This window comes from Paralichthys olivaceus, chromosome 7 (genome assembly GCF_024713975.1).
Source record: "Paralichthys olivaceus isolate ysfri-2021 chromosome 7, ASM2471397v2, whole genome shotgun sequence".
In the NCBI taxonomy this organism is placed as follows: domain Eukaryota; kingdom Metazoa; phylum Chordata; class Actinopteri; order Pleuronectiformes; family Paralichthyidae; genus Paralichthys; species Paralichthys olivaceus.
Genome location: NC_091099.1, coordinates 24352497 through 24369273, shown reverse-complemented (window position 1 = coordinate 24369273; position 16777 = coordinate 24352497). Strand labels below are relative to the sequence as shown.

Sequence of the window (16777 nt, the reverse complement as noted above, 5' to 3'; positions counted from 1 at the left end):
GCATCAATAGAGGTGACTTATCTGACAGATTCAACTGGACAGGACAACTTTTAAACCTGCCCTAAGTATTGCTCAGCAGTTAAAGGGTCATTTCATAGTTTTTACTGTAGTGGATGGGCCCATTTAATTTTCTTAGGAAGACTGCAGCTCCACTCAAACCTGGTGACAGTGTAATATGGAGTATATCCAGAGTTATAGGTACATCTGTCCTCATTCACCAACCATTTTTAAGAAGAGATATTTTCTTATAACTCACTTATACTTTTAACGAAGATTCTTACATTCACCAATTCACGAGGATTTGTCCTTCGATAAGAACAAAATCTACGCACACTGAAGAGAACTCTTACACACACTTGACTGCTGAGATGCTTGTGCAATTCGACAGTTGTATCATAGAATGATAATTATAAATTAACATAATAAGTTATCATTCTTAATATTTTGCTTGTATGTAGTTCTTAATAGTTTAAAGTTCATCTCAAGAAAGAAACACATCACTGAAAAAAGAACACGTTTCATTGCATATTTTAAATTTTAAACACTTAATCAGAAAAATAGTTACTAATCTTTAGGGTTGTATACACTGGTGTTCACATATGAAATGTGATTAAATGTTCCCTGGTTTTACAGCTGCAGCTTTTAATTAAAATGTGTCATCCAATTTAGCCTATTACTTCTGAAAAACAAGTTTATTTCTGATTCTGAGATGAGCGATGGAGATGCAACCAGACCAAGTGTTGTGGTTGCAAGGCTTATATCTCAAATTGTGGACAAACAAAACCAAAAGGAGCTTCAGCCAAACAAATCTGAAAGAGATATAAAGACTTTTCCTGCTCATCTTTTGTTTGTTTTACTTTTTCCCCTCTTGAACGTACAGTACATCATGTCAGCAGCAAAGAGCAGCAGATACCTGATAAAAGTTCAATATCAGCTTGAGAAATCAATACACAGCTGTCTAACACGTTGAGACATCAGGACAACGCTTACACAGCCAATCAACCCGAGGACAAGCATATAAATCCACACTCACACAATTCATCAGTAAACTATGACCAACAACCCTGGCTGTGAGAGATCCTTCCTTCATTTCAACAGGAAACCCCTCCTCCAGGACGCTATGAACAGGTTATAGGATCATGTTCACTACACACACACACACACAGTCAGGGGTTTACACCACGCTCACTGTAAAACAAGTCCTGTGTGCACTTAATGAGAGAGAATTGGAAGTGAAGGTGGAAATTGGTCATTTACCCGTTGCACCTGACTCCCTCTCCTGCTTTTGTTCTGAAAAAGCGGCGCTTGACCGTTGCCAAAACAATGTCAGTAAGTGAACGTTGAGTCAGTTCCAAGTTAATTTCCAAAATGTATCATGTGATGAAGACTTTTCACGTTGACCCGATTTACTTTTTTGTGACTTTTGTGAGTGAACATTTAACACAAAAGAAAAATAAAGAAATGACAGATAAATCACTAAAAGCTGTTGAGTTTTTAAAACGTACATTCAGAAAGCCCCTTTTATTAATGACACTGATGGCCATTAAGTGAACTGCATGCTCATAGGTATGAGCCACCAACACTTAGGTTTTTATACACTGTTATTACACCATTACTACATTACAGTAAAGTGTGGTGGGTGTGGTTATTTGAGTTTGGCGAACATAGGTTCTGGTCACAGGGGTGGTTAAGTGTAATATTATCAGCCTGCGAGCTTAAACAACACAGTGACATTGAACTATTCCATTCTCTTTGCATGGTTGTTGAATTGACTACATTTATATGATATATTCGTGTTAGCTCGGTTAAGTCTTTTTCAGACATGACCTGCAGAGTCTGGACTTTCGCCAGAGTTTGTCATCCACAGGCAGGATGCAACTTATCGACACCGGCGTCTGCTCTTATCAACAACAGCTCCTGCATGTTGTCGTCAATTCAAGTTGACATGTTCGTCTTCTACACGTATCGTTCCTGTTTCATCCTCAGATTTTTGTGTGCTTTATGTTTTTCCTGTTTTGCGTCTGTGTAGAAATGTCATCAACTTGCCCACTCTGTCCTGAAGATGACCTCCTGGTGTTTTCTCACTTCATGGGCTCACTCCGTCCTTATCTGGACATTTAACCTTGAGGACTAGCGGAAGAAACTCTAGAGAACGTCTGCAAAAAAACTGCCTAAGACATTTGCGTTCTCGCATACAGCCCCTCTGGAGAATGTCAGGAGATTGTCTGAAGCTCAGTGCATCAGTGCAAGCAGCTTAAGTCTGCTTTAGCAATGGAAGTTTCACCAAGAGGCTCATCTATGTAAGCATAGCTACATTTGCTGGATGTAATTCTAACATTTAGAACACTCTAATTCAGATGAGTTGCCAAACTCAATTATTGACATCACAGCTTCCAATCACAATTTTCATTTCACTAAATTGACACAATGTTTCAGCCTGATAGAATAGGCTGACAGAAAGACCTACTGTTCCAAGAGTATGGGAAACTGGTGTAAGGCAGTCATCAGCATAAATGTCATACTTTGATGATTTTCAAAGAAATTTCATCTTGACTCTGCCTGTTGTCTGTTGTAGGCAACTGTCTCTTTTTTAAGTGATGTTCACACATTAGCAACAAAATGACATGAATATTGATCTTTTTCAAATATTACATTTAACCTGCCCTCCAACTATAGTTCCAACCTGCACATTTTAAACCGTCAATCAGGAGGTTTATGTTCATAATTACAGATTTCAAATGATTCACCAAATAATGGAAATTGAGACATAATTCTGGTCAAGAGGAACTTCTCATTCAAAGGGCAGCTCAATGTGAGGAAGTCAATCAAAAAAGAAAACTCTAAGTGTGCTGTGTAAATTGTTTTCTATCTCTACTTGATGTTTTTTTCTTACTTCACGCCAGGTCTTCCACGAGTCTGACACTGTTCTCATTGCTTGGGATGAACTGGATTTGGTCTCCTCTACTTGGCAGGCCAAACCGCTTCATGTAACTGGAAGAGAGAAAAGATGCAGGAGGAAGAAAACCAGTAAAACCAGAGAGGAAGTGAAGGATGTGGTGGGAAGAGAAAACAGCAGCCAGCGGAGAGCTGGCCCTTTGTGTGGCTTTTTTACTGCTTCCTCCCAACCCAGCAGCATCGCTCACCACATCTTCACCGCTGGGAAAACATAAGCAGCCAAAGTCTCCACGTCGGGTGAGACGCAGCCAAAACATTACAGAGTCACTGGTGGAGACAAAAGTATCATATGAACAAGCTACACCTGATAACATGAGGGTCATGACCGTGGGAAAGGTAACCTGCCAGCAGCTAAATAAAAACAACAGATAAAAAGTGAGGCATGACAGAAATTAAATACTAATGATAATTTCAAATGTAAAGATACTACGGAATATGATAGTCGATCTTATTGATACTGTGTTGTTGAGATTATACTTATTAGGACAGTATCATGTATGATAGTATAGAACATTCTTATAATTCATAACATGTATTACATATTTAATAAAAAGTGCCAGTTTTTATGTTAATCCTTCCCAACTTTTCACAATAGTTTTTTTCTGGCATATTCATTATTAGTCCAAGTGAATCTTTTTGACTGGTATAACCCAACATCATGATAGAGGTCTGAAGTCTGGACAGAAATACAGACGATACTAACAACATCAGTGCAATGCAGTATAACATTTATTCATATAAATTATGTTTGTATGCGGAAGTGTAATTGAGACAGTGTGTAGCACAATGTAGCTTTAAAATCTCATGGCATAATGCAGAGATACAGAGTACAATGAAAAATGTTACAGCAGAAGCAACTGACGGCTAAAATATGCACAAAAACACACACACACACACACACGGAGGTCACACAGCAGACATGCACCGTCTGTTTTCATAGCTGCAGCTGTCCGGTCTGGATGTACCATCCATATCAACACCCACACACACACACACACACACACACACACACACACACACACACCCACGCTCACGCTCGCTCACACACACACACACACACACACACACTAATGGAATGTCTGCTTGGTTGTACAGCTGTATATTCTTCAGAGGCAAAGAAAGACAGAGAAAATATGTTCTTATTCAAGCTAATGTATCAAAAACAAATATGGTTAGTCTGAATGTTGTCCCCAAAGGTGGCCAGAGACACACACAAACACACCGCACTTCCAGTCTTGGTCAAGCAGTGATCAGTCCGTGTTTGTGCTGCAGTCTGAGAGGGGGCGAGGTCATCCTCAAGTGAAATGGACGGATGATCCATCTGTCTCCCTGCTGTCCGTCCTCCGCCTCTCTCCTGATGATCGCACATCCTTGAAAATCTTGGATTGGTGGAGGAGACACTCCTTCAGCTTGTCCTCTGTCAGGGTGAGACGCTCCTCCAGCACTGAAACAGTCTGTTTGAAGTGAGGATGTATATAATTATTATACCACATGTTGATAGATTAATTATAGAATTTGAGAATCAAAGTCTGAGTGAGCGGCAGATGAGGCTTTTGAGTTTTTGTGTCATGGCACAGTGTGTTTTCAGGACAGCAGAGAACAGCAAGTTACGTGACACTGGGATTCAACCCTGCAGTAGAGAGATGATCAACCTTTCCCCATTTGTATGATTTGTATCATGAGATGATTTGGACTTTCACTAATAACTGACCTGTGTGAGTATATCCAACTGTTGAACAATGTGCCTCAGGGTAGAGTCCAGACTTGATTGATGGACTTCCGGTGGCTTAATCTCCTCTCTCTCCTCCTCTTCCTCTCTCCTTCCTCTTCCTCCTCCACCAGCCCCAATCTGGCTTTCCAAAGTTGAACCTGCCCTACGGGTACTTTCCTCCCCCTTCCATCCTTCCTCTCTTAAATTGGCAACACGGAACGCCGGCAACCTGTTGGAGTGGTGTCTGCTGGGGGCGGTCTGCGTGGGCATCAAGCGTGTCTGCCCGTTTAAGAGCTGGAGATGAAAGTGAAAGAGAAAAAGAAACTGGACTTCAGCAGATTGATATTTGTGCGGGTGGTCAAGATCTGCCTTGAGTTTGTATTGCATACCAGATGAAGCCCACATGAAATCTAATCACCTTTGAGATACCCAACAGTTAGTTGAGGACATACCAATGAAACATGCTAATAAAAATAATAATTATCAAATAAATCATAAACCAAACTTCTAAGACAATATATATTCCTGCCAATCCATGTCCCATCCACTAACATGGAGGGGGTGGGGTTTATGAGCTTTAATGCAAAAAAAAATCTACACAGAGCGAGGGGCAAACATTTTCTGAGCGTGTGCACTAAAACTGCAGCTCAAACATTAGACAGAATTTAAAGATTGGGTTGATAAATTGTTTCTGAAAAACCTGTAGCGTAATAAACAGGACCAATCATTTCATTTGGACCAACTGTTATTATAACTGTGATTGGCTGGCCTACCTCACTGTCACTAAAGCTGCTTTCAGAATTGCACTGAACTCCACATCTTCTGTACTTTCGGAAAAGCAGAAATAGAAAAAGCTAGCAGTTGTCAACTAGCAGTTGTCATTCAGTTCATGTTCATGTGTTTTATGGGCGTAGTTTTGACAGGAGGGATGTTGGGAGGCGGTGGGATGTATCAGTTGCAAATGCAGCCTAGCTGTTCCAGCCTTACCAACTCTAAATGTATTAAAAAATTGTAAACAGAGCTCAGAACTGTGGTCGGCCTAATCTGCCTGTTTGAAATGTGCAGGCATCAAAGTGGGAGAGAGTGAAACACATTCATTAGACTAAACTAATAAGCAACAGTGATACTTAATGCTAGGCAGGGTTAGCCAACATCCTTCCTGTCTCTTTGTTGTGTCAGAGTGGGCCTTGAGTGTGTTGTTACTTTGCAGACTGAGGAAGGATGACTCACAGGGCAGACTTTGAAACTGACTTGCTGGCTAAAGATAAGTTCACAAGGTCAGTTGCACTCTGAGACAGTGATAGCTAAAACCGAGGGCCAACACACAGAGAATTTACTTCATTTTGATTTGACCTTTACCTTTGATGGTGTAAGAGTAAAAAAATACAAATTGAGGGAAATTGAAAAATAAGAGCGAGAGCATTATGTTCAGTTTAACCAGGGACGCATTTCCTTTGTTCCTCATCTATCCGGGCCGACACGACACAGCAAGACTTCCTATCTAAATAGTTTCATACCAGCAGCTTTACAATACAGGGTCAGTGTTGGAGTGGTGGCTGCTGAGAAGCTCTTCTAAAGCACCAGGTGTTGAGCAGCAGTTCTCCAGGGCACCTACAGCGCCATTTATTTTGAGTTTGGTTTTCAAACTGGCAACTTTCTTTTCACAAAACTTACAATTCAATGAGCATTCAAAATTAATATGACAAGCAAGGCAAGTCAAAACAAAGTCATCAAACTTGTCTTAAATTTGCATTAAAGTATTGATCTATTGATGAAGTCAGGTCAGAGTCAGCTATCAAAGAGCACATTTTTATACTTGAAGGATCCATTTAGGCTCTTCAGTTAACTCCCTTTTGTCCTTTCACTCTGAATTTAGTAAAACATACTATTGTAGTAAAGCAATGAAACCCTCAAGTGCATTGGCCAAGATGCCTTACACAAGAGTATTAACGGAAAACACAAATGCAAAAGCCACAACAAAAAGAAACACAACAACAACAATGGAAGTGAGCCACTAATGTTAACAATGAAAGGAGCAGAGTTGGTTACTGCAGTCAAGGAAGCTGTCGTTTGTGAAAATTTGGCATTTTTGCGTAATAAAATAAATGATCATATAATCAACTAATCATTTCATCATAATCTGAGCTACCTTCCTTTGCAATAAGTCTGATACACTAATTTACAAACACACGCAATCACACTTTGAGCAACTGCACTCAGATCAGTGTCAAGACTAATAATCTGCAGCAAATCTTTGGGGCAAAATAACAGCAACGTCTTGTTTGAAAGGTGGAAGTGCATGAAGCGAAACAGAGGGGGGAAATAAATGAGTGATGTCTCAAGAGGATGGAGGAAGGAAAAGAAGGGTGAAGAGGAGGAGGGTGTCACACATTCCCAGCCTAATGCATGGAGCAATTGATTCCAGCTCGCTTCCTGAGCGCTGTCCTCACTTCAAAGGCAGCGTGGAGGGAGGTAAGAGAGGAAGGAGGGATGCAGGGAGGAGAGGAGGAGAGTGTGAAGGAAGGAGGACAGAGGGCAGCTCCAGAGTGGAGGTGAACAAAGCTGTCAGTGTGTGGATGGTGTCTCTCTCTCGATATCTATGCTATGATATCACTCTTTGTTTCCTCACTCTTTATCCTTCAGCCCCCTCCTCTGTGGCCACATCTGGCCAACATCTGCTCGGATCCTTTACACTCAGCAGATCCAGACCTCCAATCCATCTGCACCCCCGCAACCCCCCTCCGACAGGAAGTTTGGGTGCAATCAAACGTTTAACACACACACACACACACACACACACACACACACACACACACACACACACACACACACACACACACACACACACACACACACACACATTCAACTAAACTAACAACCCTTGCTGCAGAGCACAGGGCAAATTAAGAGGTGTAACATTGGAAGTGCAACATGATTACATCAAAATATTGAACAGATTCATTACAATAAAACATCTTACAAGATATTCACAAGTTTGGAGCCTGCAGAAGTGGTTGGTATATACAAGAATGTACAGAATCATGATATCATGCAGATCTACCATAATGGAGCCCCATTACATCTGGCAAATTAAACAGACACTGCAAACTACTCAAAAATAAGTGCATATGGAGCTAAACTGCAACACTTTAAACACAGTGCTAAAGCATAACATCCACAATAGGAACCACATAATTATAAGGGTCATTTCTGAGACAAAATCATCCCCGCTCAGGGGTCACAGCTCGCTGTAGCTGCGGTCAACAGTGGCAGGAATGTGGTGATGGCTTGCTGCCAGCCAGGGTTTTCTGTCCGATGGGAGATGAGTGGGTGGTTAGGGCCGGGGTGGCAGAGCATTGCACAAACTAGCTGCTGAGATGCAAGGTGGCCAGAGGGAGTTACATGACAGAGCCCCGGTGCTGGTGCTTCATGGGGACAATGTTCATGTTGTCTCTGCGTGGAAGACTATTGGAGTGCTGTCTTGCAGCATTATGTCCTGTGAGACACGCAGGCTCAGCCCACGATGCTCGTGAAAGGTTACCAGGTCATTAGGGTTGTTGGTGGAATAAAAAGGGAGGGGATGCAATATTCTGGATTCATTATAATGGGAATGTTTTGTGTTGTAAGCCAAGTAAATGTTTCACAGCGTGCACTACAGGATTACAAATTATTTCCAGAGTTTTCCTTTGTTTTGATGGGTTATATCACAGCTGATAATCAGATGTAAAGTAACAGATTTGTTAAACTGACAGTTATGAAGAATTACTCACTGCTATAATTGCTGAGAGCAGTTTCACATGACTGCAGGAGATTCACTTAACATAGCAATGTTGTCGATCAGAATAGCAGCCAATGTTAAAATGTTAACAGCATCTGTGATGTTTACGATCAAACGCATCCTCAAGGGAAAGATCAAAAATAGTCTCCCCTCCATTCCTAAATCAAATCACAGATGTCTGATCAAAACCATGATTAGCATCAGCACCAGAATTAGCTATGCTCTGTCTTTTGGCAGGAGACTTCAGACACTGTGACCCTTACATAAAAAAAAACTGTTTGATCTTAATTGAAGAGCTCCTCTGATGTTGCGCCTCCCTGCACCACCTCCCCGCTCTACCTTTCCTCTTTGAATAACCTGCCTGATGTTTGTTACTGAGCATGAAAATCCTCCTCATGATGTGAGCCGAGGTCCTCCAAAACAGTAGCCTTCACTTATTCTGTCTGATGCTGTTTAAAAATGACAACAGAACAGTGACAACTGTGTATATTCTATATTTTCACAGGAGACTGAGTGCAAACAATGTTTTTATGAAAGTAACTGAATGTCCACAATGCAAATTGTAAATCAGCAGGGAGACCATGTCTCATGAGGTGGTGTGTCACGACGTTCACTAGAGGACACAGATGGGCTCTCAAGCCTTGTGATGTTTATTATTCACACTGAGCTGCCTGCCCTCATCATGCCAAGCACTGGCTGTGTTTACATGGAGACCATAGTTCAACAGATATTTTATAAGTGCTACTTAAGATGAGAGCGTGACCACACAAATTCAATGAAATGACACTTCATCTTAATATATGCGATATCAGGTCTTTTAATATATAATTTTTATTTCAAGGGATATTTTCCAGGGAATTCGGAAAAACAATGTCTGGCTGAACAGTGAAAGAGGAATCATCTTCACTATGATAAATTACAGAAATATAGACTGACTATACAGATGTCACTTACTAAAACTTTAAACAATGAATTTACCTTTTGGCACTTCATCACAATCATGAAAAGTGGCAAAAAGCATACCTTTTTATTTTTTGGAAACTCATTTAAACATTCAAATTAATCAAATTCAAGTATAAAATTAGTTGATTTCAATAATTCCGCACCAAGTTGGTTCTGTTTAAATTTCTGTTTCTGTCATGTTTTCTTACAAAACATAAAGTATTCTGGTCTTTTATAGATTACATAGTATCTATGCTATACAATCTCACAAAGGTAGAAATACACAAGCATCCATCTCTGTTCTGTTCTTTCACAGATAATTAGTATTTGTGAGTCCTTTCAGGTTCAGTATGGCATAAATGCTCCAAACAATGAAATGGTCCTGCAGGTGGTTCATCTAACCTGCTTTCAAACATGCACTGGACTCCGCAGTTCCTCCATATTTTCTACATAGGAGGTGCATGTGTGAACGCAAATGTCCGAGTGAGACGCTCTGCAGTTTCTACAGACTTTATCCTCCTGACCTCCCACTAAAAGGTCTGTAGAAATCCAGGAGAAGCCAATTCTCTGGATTTTACCTGTAGGTCATGTCTGAATACAGCTTTAGTCGCACACAGGAAACAGATTGGACAACTGTCGAGTACTATCTGTAAACCACTGCTTTATTTCTTACCGTCACTTTTTATCCTGTGTGTCATGACTACATGGTTGCGTGGCTTTGCTCTATCTGGGAGGCGATGAGGGGACAGAGCTGAAATTATCTTGAATGTGAGTGAATCGAAAACGAATTCTAAAAAGGCGCCAAAGAAATGCATGTTGTATTTACATGCAACATGATTCATTTTGAAATGATTGTTATGCAACAATTCCAGTGACCTAAGTGTGTTCCCGTCACATCTCCTCTCCCCTTCTTTCCTGTATCAGATGTTCGGTGTGGTGCTGAAATTGAAAAGGAGCGCCTCCTGGTCACAGGATGCCATGTAATGCCATTAATAAAGCAGACTCCATGGAGAGAGGAAATGCTTGTTAAAAATCAAAGCAGGCATTAGCTGGCCCTGACCCTCGGCCCTGGTTTCACTTTCCTAATTTAACAGAGCAACACACACACAAGCAGATTGTTGCCCTCTGGACACGGACACACATGCATGTCGAGCCAACATAAATGGTGTCTTGTACACAGTTGGTTGCCATCTGTACCAAAAGAAGGACACACACACAGACACACACACACACACTTAAATAATTACTCACTCAACAACTGCCATCAGAAACACTCAAACAGCTGGAGTCACTCTCCCGAATTCTTCTCTTGATTAACAGCAGTCAAGGCCGTGCTCTGGTCTCAGCAAACAGTCACACAGAGGAGCCTTCTTGAACTCAGTGAACCTCTACAGCTATGTCCACATTACATGCTGAATGGGCCCAAAGGGATTTTTTTTTTTGCCTCCAAGTGCCTCGCAGAAGTGTTAACAAACCAGATCTGTATTTTATATAGCATCTGCATCACTTGCACACGTGTTTCTAGATCAAATTCATCAAATCAAATTCATATTGTCGTCTCATGTCTCTGTACATGCCCATATTGCATCTCCCAATTATTTTGTAGTGTTGGCACCTAACAGTTAAGTAAAAATAAACAGGGAGGAAAGCAGCCCTGTTTTGTCTTATGTCACAATTAATCCTGCACATGTGCATTTGCACAGCCATGTCATCCGTGTTTACGATTGGACTGTTGCACAAATGCCATTGATGTTACTCTTGTATATATGAACGTCACATTTCAGTTGAAGGCTACTTGGCTACTTTACATTGGTGTGGTTGTTAAGCAATACATCCACCACAAACATGGCGACAGTGGAGGAGGTTGCGATAATGTACCTCTGAAGACAGAGGGAAATGCAACTGTTTATTGCTGCGACCGGGTGAAGTAAGACCATACAGAAAGTTCCCCCAGTGTTGAAATGTCTTCCTCCTGTCTTATGGTCATCTAGTTTGAGCTATTGGCTAAACTGCCCCCTACTATTTCCAGTGGTACTGCTCCATTTTGTCTGTTTGATCGGTACATGCAAACTTTCAAAAGACATGTAGGGATACTCTGCAATACATGCAGAGTATGGTAAGCAGGCTGAGTCCTTTCTGTGTATGTTGAGAATTTCTCTGTCTTTTCCAGGCTGACCAGTGGCCAGTTTGATGACCTGCCTCGACCTCAGTCAGTGCCAGGTCCTGCATCTGATGAGTTTCATTCTCAGCACTGATTGTCTTTCACAACAAGCAAATGTTTCACTCAAGTTCAAATATTTCAACCCAAGAACATGAATTTTGCGTCAAGTGACTGAATGTAATCTTATTGCATGAAAAACGTTCTTCTTATTTGGTGTGAATGCACTGTAACGCCTGTGAGAGAAAACAAAAGAACCCCCCAAAAATACAGCCTCCACATTTATTTGTAAATAACAAATGTCGTGGTGGTGGTGAGACAAAAAAAGTTGAGTTTGTCTCAGCTTTTTCTGTAATGCAACTGTAACTCAGAATGTGCTGTCCAAGAAAATATGTGCAAGCAGATATTTTTGGTAACTTTGTGGCATGAAAGCTTAATGAGAGTGATTAATGAAAGAATAGATGAAATGATTGTTGTATTGATAATTTTAAAGAGTTGTAAACTTCTGTCGGAATCAAATTTGATTTCCTGGACTTCAGTGTCCAACCTAAGGTGACACAATCTCAACACGTCGGGCCCCTGCTTGTTCAAGGTTGTTTTCGTCTGAATGGCCACTTAATAATAGCAACAGTAGTAGCACCACTATTATTAGTAATAGTAGTAGCCGCAACATTAGTATCCAATGTCAAGTCAAATATATCTGTCTTCAAAAAGTAACCTGCTTCCTGTGTGGAAACATACACAATATCGTGTTTCCCTGCGCCACCGACCTTTAACCTTTAACACACAGTCAGCTGGCATCTAAAACTGGCCAGTGATCTGAGTCCACTGCATTGTGTTGGTACTGCCAAGACATCACATCAGAGGATTCATCTGCCATTCATCTCGGTCACACCTAATTGTCAGGTACCCAGGTGCAGTATTCACACCCACACTTCACTATTGTATCTCCTCAAACAAAACACACACTGTAAAGGATGTTCACACCCACACAAACTGACACACCAAAACACATGCACACTAGTAAGACAGGCAAGCACACAGTCACATGAACACACACACACACACAGATAATACAAACAGGTACAAGTCGTGTAACTGTAATTTAGCTGGAACCACTGATCTGATCTGACAGGATCTTTGTCAGAGGTGCAGCAATGTTGTTTATATTTTTACATTTTTTTGGAAAAGGTGGAGCTGAACGCTGAGCTGGAAGAGGTGGATTTTTGTGGCTTTGAGGAAGTGGATACATCCTCTTTACTTCTCAGTCTTCCTCCTCTCTCTTCTATCTGTCTGTCTCTGACATCCGCACAGCAGCCACCCACACACTCAGACGAAAATATCCTGCTTGGCCGCGGATTGCCATTAAATACAGTGTGTTTTCCGGCCGCATCACACACACACACACACACACACACACACACACACACACACACACACACACACACACACACACACACACACACACACACACACACACACACTTGAGTTGGGACAGTAAACAACTTGACCACGGCCAATAAAAAAAAAGAAACAGTACTGTCCTGTCTTGATTCAATGGCAGCTGAATCTGATATTATAGCTCAGTGTACAAAAGCACAAACATACACAAACAATAATCCAAGAATACTGTGCAGTGCTGCAGCCATTCACATGATCCTCACTGAGACTTGATGGAACTAGGGTCCTAGCCGACTTTCCTATGGCACTGAACTGTCTGTGGATTCTATCTCAATGGCAAGATATATTCCTTTGAATGTGTGAATATCCGCAGAGTCAGAGAGACAAAGTGAGATTGAGGTAGGTATAGAAGGTAGTTGAATAGACGGAAACATATGTATAACCCCTATACCCAAGCAAAAGTATGAATACTATTGATGTAGATTAAAAACATGATTTAGATTCTTGGTTTTTCTAACTGCACACCCTGAACACCCTGTACAATACCATGGCAATCAATCTGTCTACATGCACACTGGGACACTTTTACTATGACTAAGAGTGTACTGCAGTAACTAATATTTGACTAATACAAATATGAATAAGGAAAAAGTTATCTTTAATCAATGGGATGATATGGAATAATAATCATCATTTTACTTATATGCATATTGGTGTACTTAAAGTTGTTAATTAACTCTTAACCCAAATTGTAGCTGAGGCTGATTAGAACATCATTTGGTAATTTAACAAAATCTCTGGACAAATTTATACTATTAATGGAGCTAGATGAAAACTTAAGGAACCAAAACCCCCATAAAAAGGTTAATTCAACCAAATCACATGTTTGAGCTTGTCACTCTAATTCTTAGGTTGAGTCCAGACACCCCACAGAGCAAACTCATCTCAGCCACAATCCACAATCCATTATTAATGATCTCATTCTTTTGGCCATCACTCAGTGATCATGAACATAGATGAGGGTCAAAAAGTATACTGACTAAGTCGGAAGCTTTGCCCTTTGGTTCAGCTGCCTCTTCACCGCAACAGTCTAGTACAACGATCCACCTTGTAGCCTGCCGTTATCACATCAATCAAACCACCCCAGTGTGCACCTAATGTCATGATCTGGTGAAACCAACAGAACCACATCATCTGGGACTGTCCTCACTCCAGCTGCGGCTTGAAATGCCGTTGATGAGTAGAACACAGATCTGGGGCAACGGGCCACGTTTTCACAGTCCAACACCCACTGTAAACATGTTCGATTTTGTGCCATGGATATGGAAACAACTTTCACTTTGTGGAGCCACATGTGTCCACTCATTGTGGCTCCTTCAAAAACATTGGAGTCGGGTGTAAATGATACTGTGTCCAGGGAGTGAGAGATGCATATTGAGAAAGAAATTAGCAGGTTGGAGGAATAAGGCAACTCAAAGAGGAAGAGGAGGAACACTTTATATTGGTGTGAAGATGAACTCGGCACTCTGACCCACTTCCGCAGTATGAATGCATGAGCATCTGTCACCCCCCCAGTCCTACCAAAAACGAAGATGACTCATCGCCTGGCGCTGCTTAGCTCACAGAAAGAGTTAGAGAGAGGTAATATAGAGACAGAGAGTCTCATCATCAGTCTTATTGCTCATAACCAAGAGCAAAATATGTATAGAGGAAAGGATGACAAAAAAATCAGAAAATCTAAATCAGAAAATAATGCTCCTAATAATAAGAAAGTGATATGATGTAACTGAAACTGCCGCTCTATCTCAATAACACACAGTTGGCATATGATAAATAAATATGATGTTGCTGCAAAAGTGTGCTCTTTGCCAAAACAATCACTATGTGTACTTAAAACGTTATATTTTAGACATTTTTATTTTATAAAAGCCTAAACAGCCTAAAAACTAATCAATATTTTTAAAACAGGCCAGTATAAAAAAAAAAAGAGATTCTTGTCATGGTGTTAGCATACACTAGCCACCTGCCAACCGCTACAAAGCAAAACAGCAGTAGAGATTATGCAAAGAGTGTTATAGTGACTTTTCACCTTTCCACCGTCAACATTGTATGGATACAATACTATGGCTAATAATCAAAATCTCTATCGAGAAAATGAACATGATTTCTCCTTGTGGAACCACACTGCTGAGCTTTATAAACGGATACGTAAAGGCCAGTGGATCCCAGTGTTTCTACTAATAAACAAAGATCATTCAAAGACAAAACTCTTTGCTTGCATACAATGTTTCATAGCCAGTAGACTGATACAAATACTAAATAATTAAATTGCAAATGTTGCAAATTCCAAATCTGTTAAGCTGTAGACAATGCTTCAGAATTAAACTATGTAGGCGCTTTTAGTCCTGTGTTGCACAGTTGGTAAAACACTTACATTGTGCTAACAAAGGACATAGTAGTAAGAAAATGGGGCTTTGAAAGCATCCTGTAGAAAAGGTTGCCTGATCTTCATCACATATGGAAAAACACTAGCAGAGTTCATCTCATACCCCATAGAATGAGTCACACAAGTTGTGATCTGCACCAGTGCCAGCTGAAGTCCCTGATAATCACCAGTTTGCTTAGAAACAACAGACAACTGTTGATTTGGTCAATTCATGACACAAACTAAAGGGAAGCTTTGTGTTGGCACTTCAAATGACAAAACAACTTGAGGAGACTTATTCATTTGTGTTTCAGTGGCAGTGGCTGGATATCATTATTTGGTAAGATAGGATTCAAATAATGTACTCAAGGGAGTCAAAGGCATGATGTAAACCAGAGACCACACCAGACACCTGCCAACATGTTGACGTTCTAACCCATGAGAACGTGAGTAGACATTACAAAATGATTATATATGGTGCTCAGGGCTCATGAGTTGGACCACACCCATCTTCCAACCCATCTATTGTGACTCAACAACACAAATGTAATGATTTGTGACTGTCTTGCAGGCTCGTGACGCTATTGTGGTGACAATATCTGTCCACACAGACAGACAGACATATTAACACCTGTTAAAGTTCTCAAAACACTTTCTTAGCTCCAGCCACAACAGGTGTTTTAAAGACTACATTTTGCCATGATGACACACACCGACTAAAAAAGTAAAAACAATATTTGTAATGCCGTAAAAAGAACGACAGTTAATAACACACTTGTGATTTGTCTGGAATCATTAATATCATTTTTGATTTCTAAAGGGCATTTGTCACCAGACCATCAATCTATTAGACCATCAGAACATGTGACACAGCCATAAAAATGCTTAAGTTACACTTCCATTGGCCACCAGTCTGTCGGTTAACATATCAAACTAGTTTCAGAACGGATTGAAATCAGTCTGAGTGGAAGGGGGGGCCACATCCATCTGCAAGAGCGACGATACATGAGCTGTGTTTCCAGGCTAATCAGAAGTGACCGAATGTATGAGCAGGTGGTTTTGTGAATCTGTTATCAGATCTCAGTTACTCTCACCCAGGTGAAAATGCATTAGTCCAGCTCACTTGTCTTCATAAAAACGTGTTGGCCCATGATCTGCTGTTTTAAGAGGACACTAAGTCATTGGGATGTGACAGCAGGTTAATCTTCCTGCAGCTCTAATGAAAATTCTCTGTGATGTCATGCTAGGGATGTAACTGAACTAGTATATACTATATACTACGCTATAAACTATACTATACCATCAACTATTACAATGGCATTAGACTATTTAATGGTCAGCAACACAGAGGAACTCTATAGGATACCTTAAACAATTGAAATACTAAAGACAGGCTTTAAACAAATT

At 40.7% G+C, this 16777-nt stretch overlaps 1 protein-coding gene across 1 annotated transcript in view; it reads right to left on the bottom strand.

Moving 5' to 3' along the window:
• Window positions 1–3666: 3666 nt before the first annotated feature.
• poc1b (POC1 centriolar protein B) overlaps window positions 3667–16777 on the bottom strand; it is a 41588-nt gene continuing 28477 nt past the window's right edge. Inside the window, exons 11-12 of the mRNA XM_020078692.2 lie at window positions 4667–4960; window positions 3667–4409 (exon numbers count right to left, since the gene is read on the bottom strand). Coding sequence (XP_019934251.2) covers window positions 4251–4409; window positions 4667–4960 — 453 coding nt within the window. The 3' untranslated portion in view covers window positions 3667–4250. The remainder of the gene's footprint in view (window positions 4410–4666; window positions 4961–16777) is intronic.